Raw genomic sequence first — 19,891 nt, 5'->3', positions numbered from 1 at the left:
ACCCAAGGCTACAGATTTCATTTCCACACCTTACCACGGATGAGAGGCATGCCAAATCTGCCTCCAAACCAATGGGCAGAGGCTCAAACACAAATTTCAGCTCTTATGGATATGAAAGCAATTCAGAAGGTGCCTACAAAGGAGCAAGGGCAAGGTTTTTACTCAAGACTGTTTCTAGTACCAAGAATGGACAAAGCCTGGAGGCTCATCTTAGACCTCTCAATTCTGAACACATACCTGGAGGTTCCCAAATTCAAAATGCTCACACTACAGCAGCTCCTTCCCATGCTGGGCAAGGAGTCTTGGCTGGTAACGTTGGACCTCAAAGAGGCATACCTGCATGTCCCTGTCAGACAAGATTGCAGAAGATACCTCAGATTTTTGGCAGGTACAACGCATTATCAATTCTCTGCATTGCCCTTTGGCTTATCTACTGCGCCCAGAGTATTTACGAAATGCCTGGCTTCAGTAATTGCATATTGCAGACAACGAGGAATACAAATTTATCCATATCTGGACGACTGCCTGATCCAAGTGGACAGCAAGGACATTCTATTACAGCATCTGGCTTTTGTAACACAGCTGCTCAGTTGCCTAGGGTACACAGTAAACAAAAAGAAGTCAAAACTAATACCCTCGCAACAGATAATATTCCTGGGTGCCAGCTTAAATACAACGGCCCAGATGGCTTATCTCACGCCAGACAAACAAAAACAATTGACTCAATACTTCAAAAAGATAGCAACTTTTACCCAGCTCACTGCAAGGAAAATCCTGCAGGCATTGGGGTTCATGGCATCATGCATTCAACTAATCCCATATGCAAAGCTGCATATGAGAAAATTACAATGGTACCTGAAAAGTGTATGGTCTCAACACAGGCACAGCCTCAAAACAAATATTCCTATCATTCTCTGCCTTCAAAAAGAGTTCCTATGGTGGGCTCAAGCATGTCAAATAAACAAGGGTCTTCCTTTCGTCTTACCTCCTGCAAACCAAACCATGACAACAGATTCTTCAGACTACACCTGGGGAGCACACATGGCAGGACAGTGCATACAGGGCAAATGGTCTGCAAAACAAATGCATCTTCACATCAACCAAAAGGAGATGCTAGCTGTGCAAAATGCACTGACAGCCTTCAAGGACCTCTTGCATCCAGGACAACTTCTAATAAGGACACACAACACCACAGTTATGTGGTACATAAACAAACAGGGAGGAACACACTCCTACCCTTTATGCAGACAGGCTATGACCTTATGGAACACAGCATTGACCTACCAAGTACAGCTACAAGCACAATTCCTGCCAGGAAAGGAAAACATATTGGCAGACGAGTACGAGACACCACAAGTTGTTTCAGCGCTTTCATTCACATTTAATATTACGTGAACTTCTTCAGAAACAACTTCACCATCCATACAACTCACTTAAATATACATTCAATTAACTTAAATTTACATAATTAATTTCCAATCAATTATTAAAGCCATATGTATTATAATATATTATAAAAACTTGTATAAAAATGTACATACACAATTCATGTGTATATAATTCATTGTTAATACCAAAGTATGTAATAATGTGTGTACATCTAATAAATATTAATTCATAAATTCATTTCTAAAAAACATTTCAAATTTATAGCTTCATTAAGACCAGGAGCCCTATCAGCTCCTAAATATACCTGCCAAAGAGATTCTTTGCATTCTAATAAGAGCTTAGAATTCCCACTAAATAAATCACTTTCCACACGATCTAAAATTGAAAAAATGAACTTTTTAAATTCATTACAAATGACAGAATGTTTTGCAAATGCGTTGTTAAAATCTTTCTTTTTAATAGCTAGGAGATGTTCAATAATTCTAATTTTAAAAGCTCTAGTAGTCATTCCTACATAATAACTTGGACATGTCTGACACTGAGCTATATAAATAACCATTGTACTGTGACATGTATAATAATTTCTGGACCAATGAGTAGTCCGTATGTGTGGGAAATACACCGATGAGGAATTAATAATATATGTACACTGTTTACAGTTGTAACAGGAATAAGTCCCTCTGGTGTTAATAACTCCCACTTTATTACTTCCAGAATTATTTTCCTTTTTCTCCAAGATGGTTTTTAAATTAACTACCCTTTTGAAAGTGAAATTAGGCTTCTTGCCTATAGCATTAACTAAATCCTGATTACCTAATATAATTTTCTACTATTACTTCTTTTATAAGCCACATTTTATTACAGATAGGCAACACAAAAGCACTAGTAAATTCCTTGTCATTATTTGAACGTAATCTAGTAAGTGGTAATCCTAACATCAGAATAGGTCCTACTTTAGTTTCACGAAGTGCTATAACTTCATTTTCTATTGATCTTAGCCATGATTCCTGATAACCCCTGTTGAGAAAAAAACTTCTTAACATACCCATTTCTTTATGAAAAATCTCAATTTCAGATGTTAATCTACTTAGACGAATATATTGACCTTTGACCACTCCCCTTTTCATATGGTACGGGTGTAGGCTATTCTTATGTAGGTACTGGTTTGCAAAGGTTGACTTTCTATATATTCTACTAGAAATTTTTTTAACAGTATAATCATAGCTCAAATGCAGGTCTAAAAAGTTAATACTAGTTCCAAATTCACCAATAGAAAATTTTAGAAAGCTAGTGGTGCCATTTAAATAACAAACAAAATCATGAAATTCTTCCAAAGTTCCACTCCATAAAAAAAACAAATCGTCTATATAACGAGTATAAAAAACAATCTTGTCTGTAAAGACACTGTTTTCAATAAAACAATTTTCCCAGTGGGCCATGGTCAAATTTGCATAGGCAGGAGCCACTCTTGCTCCCATGGCCACACCAGAAGTTTGTTTATATAAAACGTTATTGAATTTAAAAAAAATATTGTCTAAGACAAATTCCATAAGTGTACATATAGTATTGACCTTGGTACCACTAAAACTTGTATACCTAATTAGATATTGCCTTAGATAATCAATACCAATTTCATGATCAATGCTAGTGTAAAACGACTGAACATCCAAAGATGCCATAACAAAATCAGATACTGTTAACTCTAGATCCCTGAGTTGTTCCAGCAAGTGCCAAGAATCTTTTAAATAATACTTGGAACTTTGAAAGACTGGATTTCAAATATAGTCCAGCCAAATAGAAATGTTTTCAGTCTTATATTTGGCCGCAGATATAATTGGCCTAAAGGGAGGTTGAACAAGATCTTTCTGCAGTTTTGGAATACCAAACATGTTTCCCATTTTTGGGAGCTCAACCTGTAAGAAGTTATAAGTGGTGTAATCAATTTCTTCTTGACTAAACATGTCAAATAAATCTGTGTCTAGTCTCAAACAACTCCTTTGAATTTGTTGACAATCCACTTTTTGATATGTGCTTTCACAGATCTTCCATAGATTTAATATACTGCGTATTTTCCATAATCACAATTTTACCCCCCTTGTCTGCCTTCATGACTCTGATCTCATTATTGTCTTTTAGTTCTTTTAGCGCCAAAATTTCAAAGTCACTCAAATTATTATTATTTATCATGGGATGTATGTTTCTTATTGCTTCCTCACTTATATTTTGAAAGACTTGTAGTGTGCTAGTAAGCGGTAGATTATAAGTACTATCCTTTTTTGGGCCTTGCTGCACAGAAATGCAATCTATATCTTGCATAATATATTTTAAATTCAACTTCCTAAGGGTTAACCTAAAATCAATGATAGTTCTTGCTACATTGAAATTATTAGAAGGAATATAAGAGAAACCTTTTTTCAGGAGACTAATAGTCTCACCTGAAAACGTGGTTTTGGACAAATTGTGTATCTGTATTTCAAAATTGTCAACATTAATTTCGTCTACCACCTTTTTCTGTTTCTCAACTTGCCCTTGGGTTTGTTCTGTACTACCTTGGACCAAGTCGGACCCCTTTTGTTTCCTTGCTTGTCCACTAAAAAAGGCCCTCCATTGGATGTACCTTCAACGCAGTTGTTATCAACATTGTTTGTATTAGCATTATCAGAAATTGCATTATTTCCATTATTAGATAAGTTGGCTACAGCTGCATTGTTATCACATTTGTCTATTATAGAAACAATGTCATCCATTGGCTCACCACTATTACTAGACCTTATGCCAGAGCCCTGCATATACCTTTTACCATTTGAATCACTATTATAGATGTTACTATTTTCACTTGTGACACAGTTATTATCCATTGCAAACTTAGAATTCAAACTATATGCAGTGTTTTTAGCATAAGCTGCAATGTCTCTTTTGAGTTTCTTTTGTTTCCTTGTTATAATAGTTGCTTTCTGTCTAGCCGCCCTTACTGTAATACCTGCGTACATATTAGAAAGCACAGAAAAGCATGAAAAATTCTTAACTTTTTGATCTAAATCATACAATTGTATTTTAATAGCTTCTAATTGAACAGTATAATGGTTAAAAAGAATAACCATCATTTTTACACCAAAGTCATTAAACAAGTCCATCAATTCGTTGAAAAGTATGTCACCAAAAGTCGCAGAGTTTGGAAACTTGTTAAAACGAAGCCCTTGCGGAACGCATTTTGTCCTGACACACTCCGAGAGATAACATATCAGTATTTCCAGTGTCACATATTTAAATGTTAATTTCTCAAGTTCGTAAATACAGTTCTTACAATTCTTTTGATTCTGAAAATCAGAATCAACAGCGGTACTAACTGCATCGGGAATGTCAATATCCTGAATGTTTAAAAACGGATTATCTGTGTCTTTAGAAATGTAATCCATCACACTACTCGGACCAACGAAGGTTGGTCGACTCTCCTCCACTTCCGTTATCCTGTGTGCTGGCAAATACAGTTCGATTATCAGTGTTCTTGCGTTGGCTTCCCCCACCAGGTTCCAACGTACCTGGTCTAGAAACCTTATCAATTCCTTTTTGAATAGCTGTAACAATCACAATCGAGAGTTGCTCCTGGAATTGAATAAATCCCTCGGGCACTGGATGGATGGATAAATCCAACAGAGTGTCCTGTGACATACTTGAACACGAAGATAAGAACTAAAAACGTGATAACACTGAACCAAATTACACAGAACACACTCCGAACCAATTAACTGAATAAATCAACGAAATTAGTTCAAAAACTTCAGTCAAGTACGAGACACCACAAGTTGTTTTAGCGCTTTCATTCACATTTAATATTACGTGAACTTCTTCAGAAACAACTTCACCATCCATACAACTCACTTAAATATACATTAAATTAACTTAAATTTACATAATTAATTTCCAATCTATTATTAAAGCCATATGTATTATAATATATTATAAAAACTTGTATAAAAATGTACATACACAATTCATGTGTATATAATTCATTGTTAATACCAAAGTATGTAATAAGGTGTGTACATCTAAGAAATATTAATTCATAAATTCATTTCTAAAAAACATTTCAAATTTATAGCTTCATTAAGACCAGGAACCCTATCAGCTCCTAAATATACCTGCCAAAGAGATTCTTTGCATTCTAATAAGAGCTTAGAATTCCCACTAAATAAATCACTTTCCACACGATCTAAAATTGAAAAAATGAACTTTTTAAATTCATTACAAATGACAGAATGTTTTGCTAGATGTTCACTAATTCTAGCTCAGTGTCAGACATGTCCAAGTTATTATGTAGGAATGACTACTAGAGCTTTTAAAATTAGAATTAGTGAACATCTTCTAGCTATTAAAAAGAAAGATTTTAACAACGCATTAGTAAAACATTCTGTCATTTGTAATGAATTTAAAAAGTTCATTTTTTCAATTTTAGATAGTGTTGAAAGTGATTTATTTAGTGGGAATTCTAAGCTCTTATTAGAATGCAAAGAATCTCTTTGGCAGGTATATTTAGGAGCTGATAGTGCTCCTGGTCTTAATGAAGCTATAAATTTGAAATGTTTTTTAGAAATGAATTTATGAATTAATATTTATTAGATGTACACACATTATTACATACTTTGGTATTAACAATGAATTATATACACATGAATTGTGTATGTACATTTTTATACAAGTTTTTATAATATATTATAATACATATGTCTTTAATAATTGATTGGAAATTATGTAAATTTAAGTTAATTGAATGTATATTTAAGTGAGTTGTATGGATGGTGAAGTTGTTTCTGAAGAAGGTCACGTAATATTAAATGTGAATGAAAGCGCTAAAAACAACTTGTGGTGTCTCGTACTTGACTGAAGTTTTTGAACTAATTTCGTTGATTTATTCAGTTACTTAGTTCGGAGTGTGTTCTGTGTAATTTGGTTCAGTGTTATCACGTTTTTAGTTCTTATCTTCGTGTTCAAGTATGTCACAGGACACTCTGTTGGATTTATCCATCCATCCAGTGCTCGAGGGATTTATTCAATTCCAGGAGCAACTCTCTAATGTGATTGTTACAGCTATTCAAAAAGGAATTGATAAGGTTTCTAGACCAGGTACGTTGGAACCTGGTGGGGGAAGCCAACGCAAGAACACTGATAATCGAACTGTATTTGCCAGCACACAGGATAACAGAAGTGGAGGAGAGTCAACAGACGTACCCTTGATTGGTCCGAGTAGTGTGATGGATTACATTTCTAAAGACACAGATAATCCGTTTTTAAACATTCAGGATATTGACATTCCAGATGCAGTAAGTACCGCTGTTGATTCTGATTTTCAGAATCAAAAGAATTGTAAGAACTGTATTTACGAACTTGAGAAATTAACATTTAAATATGTGACACTGGAAGTAGAGATATGTTATCTCTCGGAGTGTGTCAGGAGAAAATGCGTTCCGCAAGGGCTTCGTTTTAACAAGTTTCCAAACTCTGTGACTTTTGGTGGCATACTTTTCAACGAATTGATGGACTTGTTTAATGACTTTGGTGTAAAAATGATGGTTATTCTTATTAACCATTATACTGTTCAATTAGAAGCTATTAAAACACAATTGAATGATTTAGATCAAAAAGTTAAGAATTTTTCATGCTTTTCTGTGCTTTCTAATATGTATGCAGGTATTACAGCAAGGGTGGATAGACAGAAAGCAACTATTATAACAAGGAAGCAAAAGAAACTCAAAAGAGACATTGCAGCTTATGCTAAAAACACTGCATATAGTTTGAATTCTAAGTTTGTAATGGATAATACTTGTGTCACAAGTGAAAATAGTAACATCTATAACAGTGATTCAAATGGTAAAAGGCATATGCAGGGCTCTGGCATATGGTCTAGTAATAGTGGTGAGCCAATGGATGACATTGTTTCTATAATAGACAAATGTGATAACAATGTAGCTGTAGTCAACTTATCTAATAATGGAAATAACAATGCACTGTCTGATAACAATGCTAATACAAATAATGTTGACAACAACTGCGTTGAAGGTACATCCAATGGAGGGCCTTTTTTAGTGGACAAGCAAGGAAACAAAAGGGGTCCGACTTGGTCCAAGGTAGTACAGAACAAACCCAAGGGCAGGTTGAGAAACAGAAAAAGGTGGTAGACGAAATTAATGTTGATAATTCTGAAATACAGATACACAATCTGTCTAAAACCACATTTTCAGGTGAGACTATTAGTCTCCTGAAAAAAGGTTTCTCTTACATTCCTTCTAACAATTTCAATGTAGCAAGAACTATCATTGATTTTAGGTTAACCCTTAGGAAGTTGAATTTAAAATATATTATGCAAGATGTAGATTGCATTTATGTGCACCAAGGCCCAGAAAGGGCTAGTACTTATAATCCACCGCTTACTAGTACACTACAAGTCTTTCAAAATATAAGTGAGGAAGCAATAAGAAATATACATCCCATGTTAAATAATAATAATTTGAGTAACTTTGAAATTTTGGCGCTAAAAGAACTAAAAAATAATAATGAGATCAGAGTCATGAAGGCAGACAAGGGGGGTAAAATTGTGATTATGGAAAATACGCAGTATATTAAATCTATGGAAGATCTGTTGAAAGATGAAAACACATATCAAAAAGTGGATTGTCAACAAATTCAAAGGAGTTTTTTGAGACTAGACACAGATTTATTTGACATATTTAGTCAAGAAAAAATTGATTACACCACTTATAACTTCTTACAGGTTGAGTTCCCAAAAATGGGAAACATGTTTGGTATTCCAAAACTGCGGAAAGATCTTGTTCAACCTCCCTTTAGGCCAATTATATCTGCAGCCAAATATAAGACTGAAAACATTTCTATTTGGCTGGACTATATTTGAAATCCAGTCGTTCAAAGTTCCAAGTATTATTTAAAAGATTCTTGGCACTTGCTGGAACAACTCAGGGATCTAGAGTTAACAGTATCTGATTTTGTTATGGCATCTTTGGATGTTCAGTCGTTATACACTAGCATTGATCATGAAATTGGTATTGATTATCTAAGGCAATATCTAACTAGGTATACAAGTTTTAGTGGTACCAAGGTCAATACTATATGTACACTTATGGAATTTGTCTTAGACAATAATTTTTTTAAATTCAGTAACGTTTTATATAAACAAACTTCTGGTGTGGCCATGGGAGCAAGAGTGGCTCCTGCCTATGCAAATTTGACCATGGCCCACTGGGAAAATTGTTTTATTGAAAACAGTGTCTTTACAGACAAGATTGTTTTTTATACTCGTTATATAGATGATTTGTTTTTTTTTTTATGGAGTGGAACTTTGGAAGAATTTCATGATTTTGTTTGTTATTTAAATGGCACCACTAGCTTTCTAAAATTTTCTATTTGTGAATTTGGGACTAGTATTAACTTTTTAGACCTGCATTTGAGCTATGATTACACTGTTAAGAAATTTTCTAGTAGAATATATAGAAAGTCAACCTTTGCAAACCAGTACCTACATAAGAATAGCCTACACCCGTACCATATGAAAAGGGGAGTGGTCAAAGGTCAATATATTCGTCTAAGTAGATTAACATCTGAAATTGAGATTTTTCATAAAGAAATGGGTATGTTAAGAAGTTTTTTTCTCAACAGGGGTTATCAGGAATCATGGCTAAGATCAATAGAAAATAAAGTTATAGCACTTCGTGAAACTAAAGTAGGACCTATTCTGATGTTAGGATTACCACTTACTAGATTACGTTCTAATAATGACAAGGAATTTACTAGTGCTTTTGTGTTACCTATCTGTAATGAAATGTGGCTTATGAAAGAAGTAATAGTAGAAAATTGGAAAATTATATTAGGTAATCAGGATTTAGTTAATGCTATAGGCAAGAAGCCTAATTTCACTTTCAAAAGGGTAGTTAATTTAAAAACCATCTTGGAGAAAAAGGAAAATAATTCTGGAAGTAATAAAGTGGGAGTTATTAACACCAGAGGGACTTATTCCTGTTACAACTGTAAACAGTGTAGATATATTATTAATTCCTCATCGGTGTATTTCCCACACATACGGACTACTCATTGGTCCAGAAATTATTATACATGTCACAGTACAATGGTTATTTATATAGCTCAGTGTCAGACATGTCCAAGTTATTATGTAGGAATGACTACTAGAGCTTTTAAAATTAGAATTAGTGAACATCTTCTAGCTATTAAAAAGAAAGATTTTAACAACGCATTAGTAAAACATTCTGTCATTTGTAATGAATTTAAAAAGTTCATTTTTTCAATTTTAGATAGTGTGGAAAGTGATTTATTTAGTGGGAATTCTAAGCTCTTATTAGAATGCAAAGAATCTCTTTGGCAGGTATATTTAGGAGCTGATAGGGCTCCTGGTCTTAATGAAGCTATAAATTTGAAATGTTTTTTAGAAATGAATTTATGAATTAATATTTATTAGATGTACACACATTATTACATACTTTGGTATTAACAATGAATTATATACACATGAATTGTGTATGTACATTTTTATACAAGTTTTTATAATATATTATAATACATATGGCTTTAATAATTGATTGGAAATAAATTATGTAAATTTAAGTTAATTGAATGTATATTTAAGTGAGTTGTATGGATGGTGAAGTTGTTTCTGAAGAAGTTCACGTAATATTAAATGTGAATGAAAGCGCCAAAACAACTTGTGGTGTCTCGTACTTGACTGAAGTTTTTGAACTAATTTCGTTGATTTATTCAGTTACTTGGTTCGGAGTGTGTTCTGTGTATATTGGCAGACGAATTAAGCAGAAATATGGCAGACCCTCACGAGTGGAGACTACACCCACAAGTATTTTCAATGATAACTCAAAGATGGCGACGTCCAGACATAGATCTATTTGCCTCCCCCAACAATTGCCAATTACCAAAATTCTGCACAAGGACTTATCACTCCCTAGCCTGGAAAGTGGACGCTCTATCATTCAGTTGGACAACACTGACAGTCTTATGCCTTCCCTCCACTACCTCTATTGACCAAGGTATTATTGAAGGTCAGATCAGAGAGACCACAAATGATCCTCATTGCTCCGGACTGGCCACGCTAGCACTGGTACCCATTACTAAGGAACTTGACTCACAGCCCTCCATGGATCTTGCCTCAGTTCCCACTACTGTTGACTCAGAAGAACTATCAAACCCATCACGGACAGCTCAGAACTTTAAATTTAGCTGCATGGAGAATTCCTTAAATTATCAATCAACGCTTCTCTCAAAGGACGTCCAGAATGTCATTTTGGAGGCCAGGAGGCCCAGCACCAGGAAGACTTACTCAGACAAATGGAAAAGATTTTGTGCATGGCACCAGGCTAAAGGTCAAATTCCCTGGATACCAAACATTCCTCACATACTGCAATACCTAACTGAGATGCTACACAAAGGCCTTTCCTTCTCCTCCATTAAGATTCATGCTTCAGCCATTTCAGCTCAATATAATACGGATCCCCCAATTTTCTCACACCCTTTACTTAGGCAGTTTCTCAGAGGGGCTAAGAATATAAGACCCCCCAGAAAACCACCAACACCAACTTGGGACCTGAACTTTGTTTTAGAAAAGTTAACACTGCCTCCTTTCGAACCAGCATTCTCAGCAGAGCTACAATACTTGTCTTGGAAAACAGCCTTCTTACTGGCTATTACCTCAGCACGCAGGGTCTCAGAACTACAGGCACTTATGGCAGTGGAACCTTTCATCATTTTCCATCAGGACAGAGTCTCTTTACGAACTAACCCTACCTTCATGCCCAAGGTAGTGTCCAGTGTGGCTTTGAATCAGACCATTCATTTACCCACCTTTTATCCTAACCCACAGAATAAAGAAGAAAGGCTCCTTCACTCTTTGGACATTCACAGACAGCTATGTTACTATTTAGATAAGACAGAGATCTTCAGAGAAACTGACCAACTCTTTGTATCATATGCTGCAGGTTCACAAGGAAAGGCTATTTCAAAACAGACCATCTCCAAATGGATAGCACACTGTATCCGCTTTTGCTACTCGCACCATGGGAAGGCAGTGCCTGTCGATATTAGATCCCATTCTACCAGGGCTACTGCAACCTCAGCAGCCTTTCTCAGAGGGGTTCCAACCAAAGACATTCTGGAGGCAGCTACTTTGAGTTCAGTGCACACCTTTACCAAGCACTACCACCTTCCATTATACTGAAAAGCCAGAGCTGGTTTTGCCAGTGCAGTTCTGCAGGGCATCCTAGCATCACCTATCCCAGTTTAGTACCAGCCACCCTTCCATAGCTTTGGGATTCTACCCAAGTGTGATGACTGCAGTAGTATAGCACGATGAGCATAGTACAGTTTTGTACCTACCATAAATGTAGATGTTCGAGTGGTTATACTGCTGCAGTCCAGGTTACCCTCCCTCCATCCCCTCTACATACCAGGGTGTTAGTTACAACTCCATGTACATCAACCAGTTGGATGCATGTCTATATGGTGTATTTGCTAACTGCTAGTACTATTGTTTATCTACTAAGGTATTGTTGCATAGCTATTGTATTGCCTTCCTAGTTGGGGGCACCTGACATCTGGGGCAAAACTAAAGAAAATGGTGTCGGCTGTCTCTTTTATACCCCTGTTGCACTGACGTCAGGGAAGAAGTGATGACAACCGACGCCGGACCAGGACTTTGGGATTCAGCCGACTGCAGGACCGCCTGACGACAGGATAACCCAAGTGTGATGACTGCAGCAGTATAACCACTCGAACATCTACATTTATGGTAGGTACAAAACTGTACTTTATGCCGACTGTGATCACCACTTCTGTCTTTCCAGTTTTGCATCCTTGTGCAAGTCACGTTTACAGCTGGGCGTATCAAAAGAAATGTGGGGCTTCAGTATTGAAAGCTGAAAGTGAGATGATGTAGCTTAGCTGTTTTACAAAAAAAGGTGTTAAGACATTCATCAAGGAGACAAGCTAGTAACTGAGTGAAATACTTTTGGTGCCCAGAATGGGTTATATCTCCGCACACTATATCAAGGTGCCCAATAAGTAAAAGAAAATTAAAACAGTAATAAAAACAGAAAATAAGCAATTATTGAAAAGTGAAACGTATGTTTCAATTCTGCAGATAGACTGAATGTCACCATATCCTAGAGGATTAGGTTTCAGAAATAATTTGATATTTTCTGGTAAAAAAATATTTTGAAAACATATGTGGATATTCAGATACAAACTATAATTGTTTTTTTAGTGCATCTACACAATAAATTTCTGAGTGCCACATCATAATTTGTTCCCATTTTCTTTTCTCGGGCACTGAAAAAACATTACATTCAGGGGCAAAGAAATAGTGTTTCAATTTTTATGTTATTAAAGCAAAATACTTTGATTTTATACCTTACTTATTGCTGCTATGAAATTGTGTGCATTTTTGTTGAGATCCAAGTTCGGTAACATTTGTATTAGAGACTCATTGAAATTATAATAATAGAATTGCCATCGGAAAATCAAAGCATGGTTTTTAATCTTCATTGTGTTGTTAAAACACAGCGAGCATTACCTTGGGTGACTTTTGCACGCATACCATCAGAGTGGAAAGTGTCGAGAGAGCTCATTACCTTTGACTGTGAAGAGGTCACATACATGTAGTAGACATGTTACACTTAGAGATGTACATTAACCCCCAGTTTTTCATATCAGTGACTGTTCACCAATGATCATGTAACTGGACTTTGCTCTTACACTTAGCCTGACCCCCCCCCCCCAAAAAAAAAAAAAATAACTGCATTCTGTACACTTTGGATATCTTCTTAAGAAAATGATGGAAGGCATAGTAGCCACAATAATGTATTTCAACTCATTGCTGTAAGATACAGCCTTAATACCTTGGCAGACCATATCAGTGAGCATTTAACATTGTTCATGTACTGTCCTGTGCTTTCACACTTAGTCTCCCCCCCACACACACAAAAATAGCCAAATTCTATACTCTTCTGATGTCTTGAGATGGTAATGAAAGACAGATTGGCCTCAATAACTTATTTCAGCTCACTGCTGTAAGATATTTCACTACCCCCGACAAGCCATATCAAAGATTATGCTAATATCCTATCCTTTCACAGACTGCATGCCTCCTCTTCTACCCCAAAAGATATCCACTTTCTGTGTACACCTGTGATGCTTGATTTTTTGAAGAAAGTGGAAGAAATAATGACTACAGTAATTTATTCCAACTTCTTACTGTTAGACACGTACTCATGATCCCCCACCATGCCAGTCATAACAGTGAGTTTTTCTCATGGGTCATATACTTGCCTTCTGCTGACCTGTTCCCCAAAAAAGGAATCCACTTTCTGTGCCCAGGTTTTGTGCGACTATGATGAAAATCAGAGTCAGACTGACCTGAGTAATGAATTTTAACTGGTTGTTCATAAACACATACAGTGCCCCTAGACAGACAATAACCATTTTCATTCGGTAGTGTTCATACAACTGTACTTCCTCTCTACCGCCCCCTCCCCCCAAAGATTGACACCTATGTGTGTGTGTGTCTACCCTCTTGATAGATTGCATTAAAAGCAAAAAAACAATGGCCACAGTAATGCATTTTAACTTGCTGCAACAGCAGCATCCACTCTACTCGCATCCCAGTTGTAATAAGCAGAATAACAGAAAACAATGACTGAATTGTGCTTTTGACAGAATATATGATATTGCCAAAGCCCACTGCTGTACCTGGTTTCCTGTCAGTAATAAAACAAGTATCTGGCAGAGAAAGACATCCATGAAGATTAGATTGTCTGCTCCTCTTGGTCAGGTAAGCAAATAAATCAGTTGTTCAAGTGATTAGTGTAAATAGAAACAAGACAAGGACTAAAGCTGCACCATGTCTTGTTACTGTTTTGTAAGAGTGGAGGTGAGAAATCATGGTAATATGTGGAATTCTCTTACATTTGAGTTCACTTTCCCATTCTTTTTACTGAGAAGCTGTGTGTAATTAATTCGCACTAGTCAAATAATTACCCCACTAGTGTCTTGGGCAAGAAAAAAATATTTTTAAATTGGTTGTATACTTTTTGTCTCCTTTCTTCCATGGTACTGGGATAACTTGGGATCTATAGTTAATTGGATAAAGGAAAGTATTTCTTCCCTGGGAAACTACTTGGCAAGAACTTTTCAGTATATCTTATCATGGGCCATTTTGACTCATTTCAATTCCAATTCAGTCATTCTGTTTAACTAGTGCATCACACACTGTTCTGAAATATTCAGACTTTGCTTGTGCTCATCAGCTTCACCAGTGATCATTGCCAGGTTACTAAGATCTAGTTTAGGCAACTGATTTGCAGTACTACTATTTAAGATGGTCTGTGACTTCTGAGAATCCCATCAACTTTCAGCAGCAAGGTGCTAAATTGCACCAGCTAATGCACTGTCACCTGGGCATGGACTGTTACTGAGTTGTCAAACTACTAGTAGGTGTATTTTTCCATGGCACAATAAGTAATTGAGTGGTAGAATCATCTAGGGTTGTTGCATGCAAGTGTTTCGATAATTATTGGTTCTCCAACACAACTGACAGCACCATATGTGGTATGAAATGAAAGCCAGTGGGATTTTGCATACTTATACTGTTCAGAGCTGTAAATTTGTTGTGGTGACTGCCATGTCAGTGAGCCCCTTAACTTGGGTGACTGGTTGTCCCTGTACCTGTAAACCTGTCTGTGCAGTGTACAATTTGATGTGCACTCTTGCTTTAAAAATAGTTAATTTGTCATTTTAGCTAGCTTTTCTAAACTGTTCATCCATTTTTCACCTGTTTTATGTATTTCTGTTGCTTTTTGGTTCAGAAGAAGGTCCTTTTTGACACAAGTGTTTGTAGTTCATCATTAATTAGGTAGTAGATGTACTGTAGATGAGAAAAAAAGCTGTGCAGAGTTTTGTCAGAATACTTGTCCCTCACTTGATCGATAAAAGGCATATAATGAAACTGGTGCTGCCACTGATTCTTTTCATGTTGTAGAAGTGTTCTTTACAAACTAGTAAAGGTAAGAGTTGTGTTTCTTAAAACCATTAAAGGTAATGCTAAAATTTCTTAAAACCATTAAAGGTAATGCTAAAGTTAAGGCACTATAACATGGCTTTCAAATATGAATCTATGAGAAGAAAGACAAGAATGATCACAGGCCACTTCTTGGGTAGGTTCTAATTTATCATTTAGAGTTTTATTTTAAATGAATAAAGGTATCTTTTGTTTAGTGATGATAGTGTAAATGTGTTTCAGTTTTGTGAAATGCTTCTCACTATTCAGTTTTGTGCTAGCAACAAAGAAATTAGAAGCCTCCAGTTACTCATTTGTAATAACTTTAATTTGTCAATGTTGTGTTTATGATTTACCCGCGAATAATGTTAGTTTCATTATATTCTTATGCTTGTGATGTCAGACTAGAAAAGTCTCTATGTAAAATATACCTTTTGTAGCATTATGCTCAACTCATTGCATGTAGTAACTCAGCCTTGTATTTATTTTAGGAAGAATTTTTTGACAATCCCAATTCTGTAGACATCGATTCTGAAGAATTTTCTGCCTTACCTCCAGAGATGAAGCATGAAATCTTGACAGATATGAAGGAATTTTCAAAGAGAAGAAGAACATTATTTGAAGCCATGCCTGAGGTACATCTGAGTTTGTAAACACATTTAAAGCTTCTTTTGAGTACATGTCAGTGATCAAAATGTAAGACAATGGTTGCTTACAGGACAGTTTATTATAATAGCAATAAAAGTCAGGATTCCTAGACAATCCATGTAATGTGCAGCAGGTACTTGTGGCAGAATCAGCCATGTACATACTGGAGCAGGGTGTAAGAGATTCATAGTCCCATGTTGCACTATACTGCAGTAAGCCCAAATGCACAGTGGAAGGCATCCGCAAATGACTGAATAGTGACATGCAAATAAACTAGTGTAGTAAATTGAGGTCCTTATAACATTCAAATGCGACCTAGGTGAAAATTCTCGTGGTTCATAGTTGTATATCGAGAACATTATGCAGTTTGTTGTACCTTACCATAAAAGAGCAGACTATGTCAAAAATTATTCATTGTATGTAGTGAGTTAATTGGAGTCACAGGAGCCATCTTGCAGCATCATACTTTAATTCTCTGTATCTCCAGTTCCTGCTGGGATGTGCAATCTGATGCGAACATAAGTGGTACCATCAGTGGGTGACTTAGAATTTCACTGTTCAAGAGATGATTGATCTCTTTAGACTTGATCAGGGTATTGTGTGTGCCTTGGCTGACATGCGTTGCCTATACAAAAATTTGATGGGAGTGCATAGCATTCCTGTACTTGTAGAAACCAAGATATGTTTTGCTCCTTCACTAGCTACAGGAGCTTTTCAGAGAAACCAGCCGGGGCACAATGAGTATTTCTCAGGCATCCTCCTCTAGAATACTCAACAAGTTGCTCAACAAAATTCTTCTCCATCTGTAGAATCATATATGATGTCCTTACATTCACCACTGCAGTATTCATTACAAATGGGATTCCCTGCCACGAAGCCAACCATCCGACCAGTTTACCAAAGTCTACCATTGCTTTAAGGTATGCTGAACGTCACCTACACACTCTTGCATAGAATAGGGCATAAAAGTGATGTTCAGGCATACCATCCTCGGAACTTCTTTGCCACCAGTCTGTACACTGTTTCTAACCATCAGTCTGTTACCTCTGTCCATTTTTGCCATTTTTCTGTTTATTGGCTTTCCGGTGATTACATCTGTTTGCTGAAGTCATCACCATCGCAGATAAGCACCATTGCAGATCAAGATGTATTGGTCAGTGCATAGTCCAGTCACACTGTGCATCAGAAACTTCCATATTTTACCACACAGAAAGAATTTTGTAGTAGGTAACAATAGTCATCATGTGCACAGGTTGCTAAGAACACAATTACATATCTGTCTACACAGGGTCTACTACTAAATTTTGAAGTTTCAAAACTTCAGCTTTCTTATGGTCAAGACCGTAAGATCAAAGTTTTGAAACCACAAAATGTAAATAAAAAAAAAGCAAAAAAAAAAAAAAAATGCAGCCCCCCTGCACCCCCCCACACCCCCTGCTAATTAAATATATCAACTCCAAGATCACACTACAGTGAGAAAAATGGTAAATATGCCATTCTGCTCTGTTTGGTGATCTCCATTTAAATGGCTCAAACTTTCAAAACTTAGATCTTATGGCCTCAACAATAAGAAATTCAAAGTTTTGAAATTTCAGAATTTAGAAGTAGACCTCTACACACACATTGGGTGGTGGAAAGTCTAGAGAATCAGAGAAATTGGATATCAAGGTGATAGTACTCTACGTCATACAGAGTTTCCTTAAACAGTAGGGTGGGGGTCTAATCTCACTGTGTGACTGTGGTCTAATGCATTGATGGGCATCTTGGGATGAGAGTAATTTGTGTATTCAGTGCCATAGGTTATTCCTGTGATGTGGGGGAGCAGATATGACCATGATCTGCAGCCAGTCTGGCTGGCATGTTGTCTAGGACTTGAAGTCCCTCCCCCCACCGACAAGTGTGGTGTGCAGTTGTTATCTATATGGAGTTCCCTCATGAGTATCCTGACAGTGGAAGCCTAGTTTCATAGTTGCTTGCAGTGTTGGGATGGCATAGGATTGTACACATCCAGGTACAAGTGAGGGCCATATACCCACTGGTTTCCCTCTAAGTAACTACTCTTGTAAGTACCCTTTTCCAACCTCAGGCAAAACTGCCAATGTGAACAGTGATAGTAGCACTGTCCATACTCCACATGAAGTTGGACATGGAAGCACTGTGAACCACCGTAGACCTCACAAGACCAATCTGTTAGTGTGTCCATTACCTCCATGTCCTTATGGATGTTACTCACCACCGCAGTCAGGCCTACACTAGACTGGATTGCAGCAGATTGTACCTGTATGATGCTGTGGCACATCTGCTGATTGATCCCTGGTCTCACCTGCATGTCAAGGGGTATTGCAGGTTTTCATTCCTGGAGAGCACAAATCCATACCACATAGTGTACTGGGTAGAAAAATTCCTTAGGAAAGTATGTCAGAGGAGTCTGGCATAGATGGAGACAGGGCTTCTTCTCCTGAGGATTCTGAACCCAAAACATTGTAATAGTTCCATTGCACAGAGAACAACAGACAAGTGTTTTCCTTTCTTGATCTGATTTTAAATTCATTTTAACAGTCTGTATCTGCTTTAGTTAATGTCTTTAATCCTATTATTAATCATTCCTTTATATAGTTGCACTGTATTTTTGTGTTTAAGTAGTCCAACTGTTATTAAAGCTATTTTTGTTCTTATGTACCGAATGTATGTTAGGCTAGTTCATTAGACATTCATGGAGACAGTTCCAGACCAGTGAGCTCAGAGCTGTGTCTAATTGTTTTTCCCTCCCATTCACCCAGTTGTAGTTGTGTTGTTAAACCAATGTATTTGTTGTTGCCTACCCCATATGATAATTTGACAACATAATTCCCTCTGTCTTCCCATTTATTGGCTGTTGACAATAAGTACACAAGTATCATTTTAAAAAGTGTTTCCTCTTAAACTACTCTCCAGGCTAAAAGATCTTTGACAAAATTGATTAATATCGAGTGTACTGATACTGCTTGCACTGATTTTAGAATCAAACTAGTGAGTTTTTTTTTTTTTTTTTACTATAATTAGTTTACTGGTTCTTGCTAATGGCAGACGAAGGTTTCCAGGTTAGTTGTTTTGTATTGAAATTTAAATGTTCAGTAACATGTCTACCGTAACATTATTCTAAAACCAAACTCCAAGCAGTTATAGTTACCCCTGCCTCCAGAGTCATTACTGTCAGTATCACGGATCAACACTTCCCCACAACTTTTGTAGCCAGCCTGACTGAGATGGGTATCTTTGTACAGTGTAAGAATTGTCTCATACTGTCTGACAGTCATCTGTTACTCAAGCAGCATAGCACAGTGTGTGAGATGTACTTATATAATATCCTTGGAGGCAAAAATGTCACACACTGTAAACTCTTAAATAGCACGATTTAGGCATACCCTTAACAACACTGTTCAGTTGCAGCCCTCCATACAGGTTTTGTACCAAGTGAAAGGAGAACAGCTACAATTAATCCCCCTGCATAAGGGAGGACCTTCTGCAGACCCAGGCAATTACAGACCCATACGTCTGGCAGGCCTCATATGCAAAGCCATGGAAAGACTTGTCATGGAATTAATCAGTCAGTACATAGGGAACCTCCAAACACTGACCAGTCCCAGTTTGGATTTGTCAAGGGCAGGTCATGTTTATTCAACCTGTTGGATTTTTTTGAAAAGGTCAGCAAAGCAGTGGATGAAGGCAAAACAGTACACAAAGCACATACCTCAACCTGGCCAAAGCTTTTGACACAATTCCCCACTTAGGCATAGT

At 36.7% G+C, this 19,891-nt stretch overlaps 1 protein-coding gene across 1 annotated transcript in view; it reads left to right on the top strand.

Annotated features, from left to right (window-relative positions):
- LOC122801730 (DNA excision repair protein ERCC-5-like) overlaps positions 1-19,891 on the top strand; it is a 941,093-nt gene that overhangs the window by 401,528 nt on the left and 519,674 nt on the right. The window contains exon 7 of the mRNA XM_044071253.1: positions 15,958-16,101. Coding sequence (XP_043927188.1) covers positions 15,958-16,101 — 144 coding nt within the window. The remainder of the gene's footprint in view (positions 1-15,957; positions 16,102-19,891) is intronic.

This window comes from Protopterus annectens, chromosome 5.part0 (assembly GCF_019279795.1).
Source record: "Protopterus annectens isolate FY-2018-M chromosome 5.part0, PAN1.0, whole genome shotgun sequence".
In the NCBI taxonomy this organism is placed as follows: Eukaryota; Metazoa; Chordata; order Ceratodontiformes; family Protopteridae; genus Protopterus; species Protopterus annectens.
Note: the sequence above shows the minus strand (reverse complement) of the source record. Positions and strands in the feature narration are given on the sequence as shown.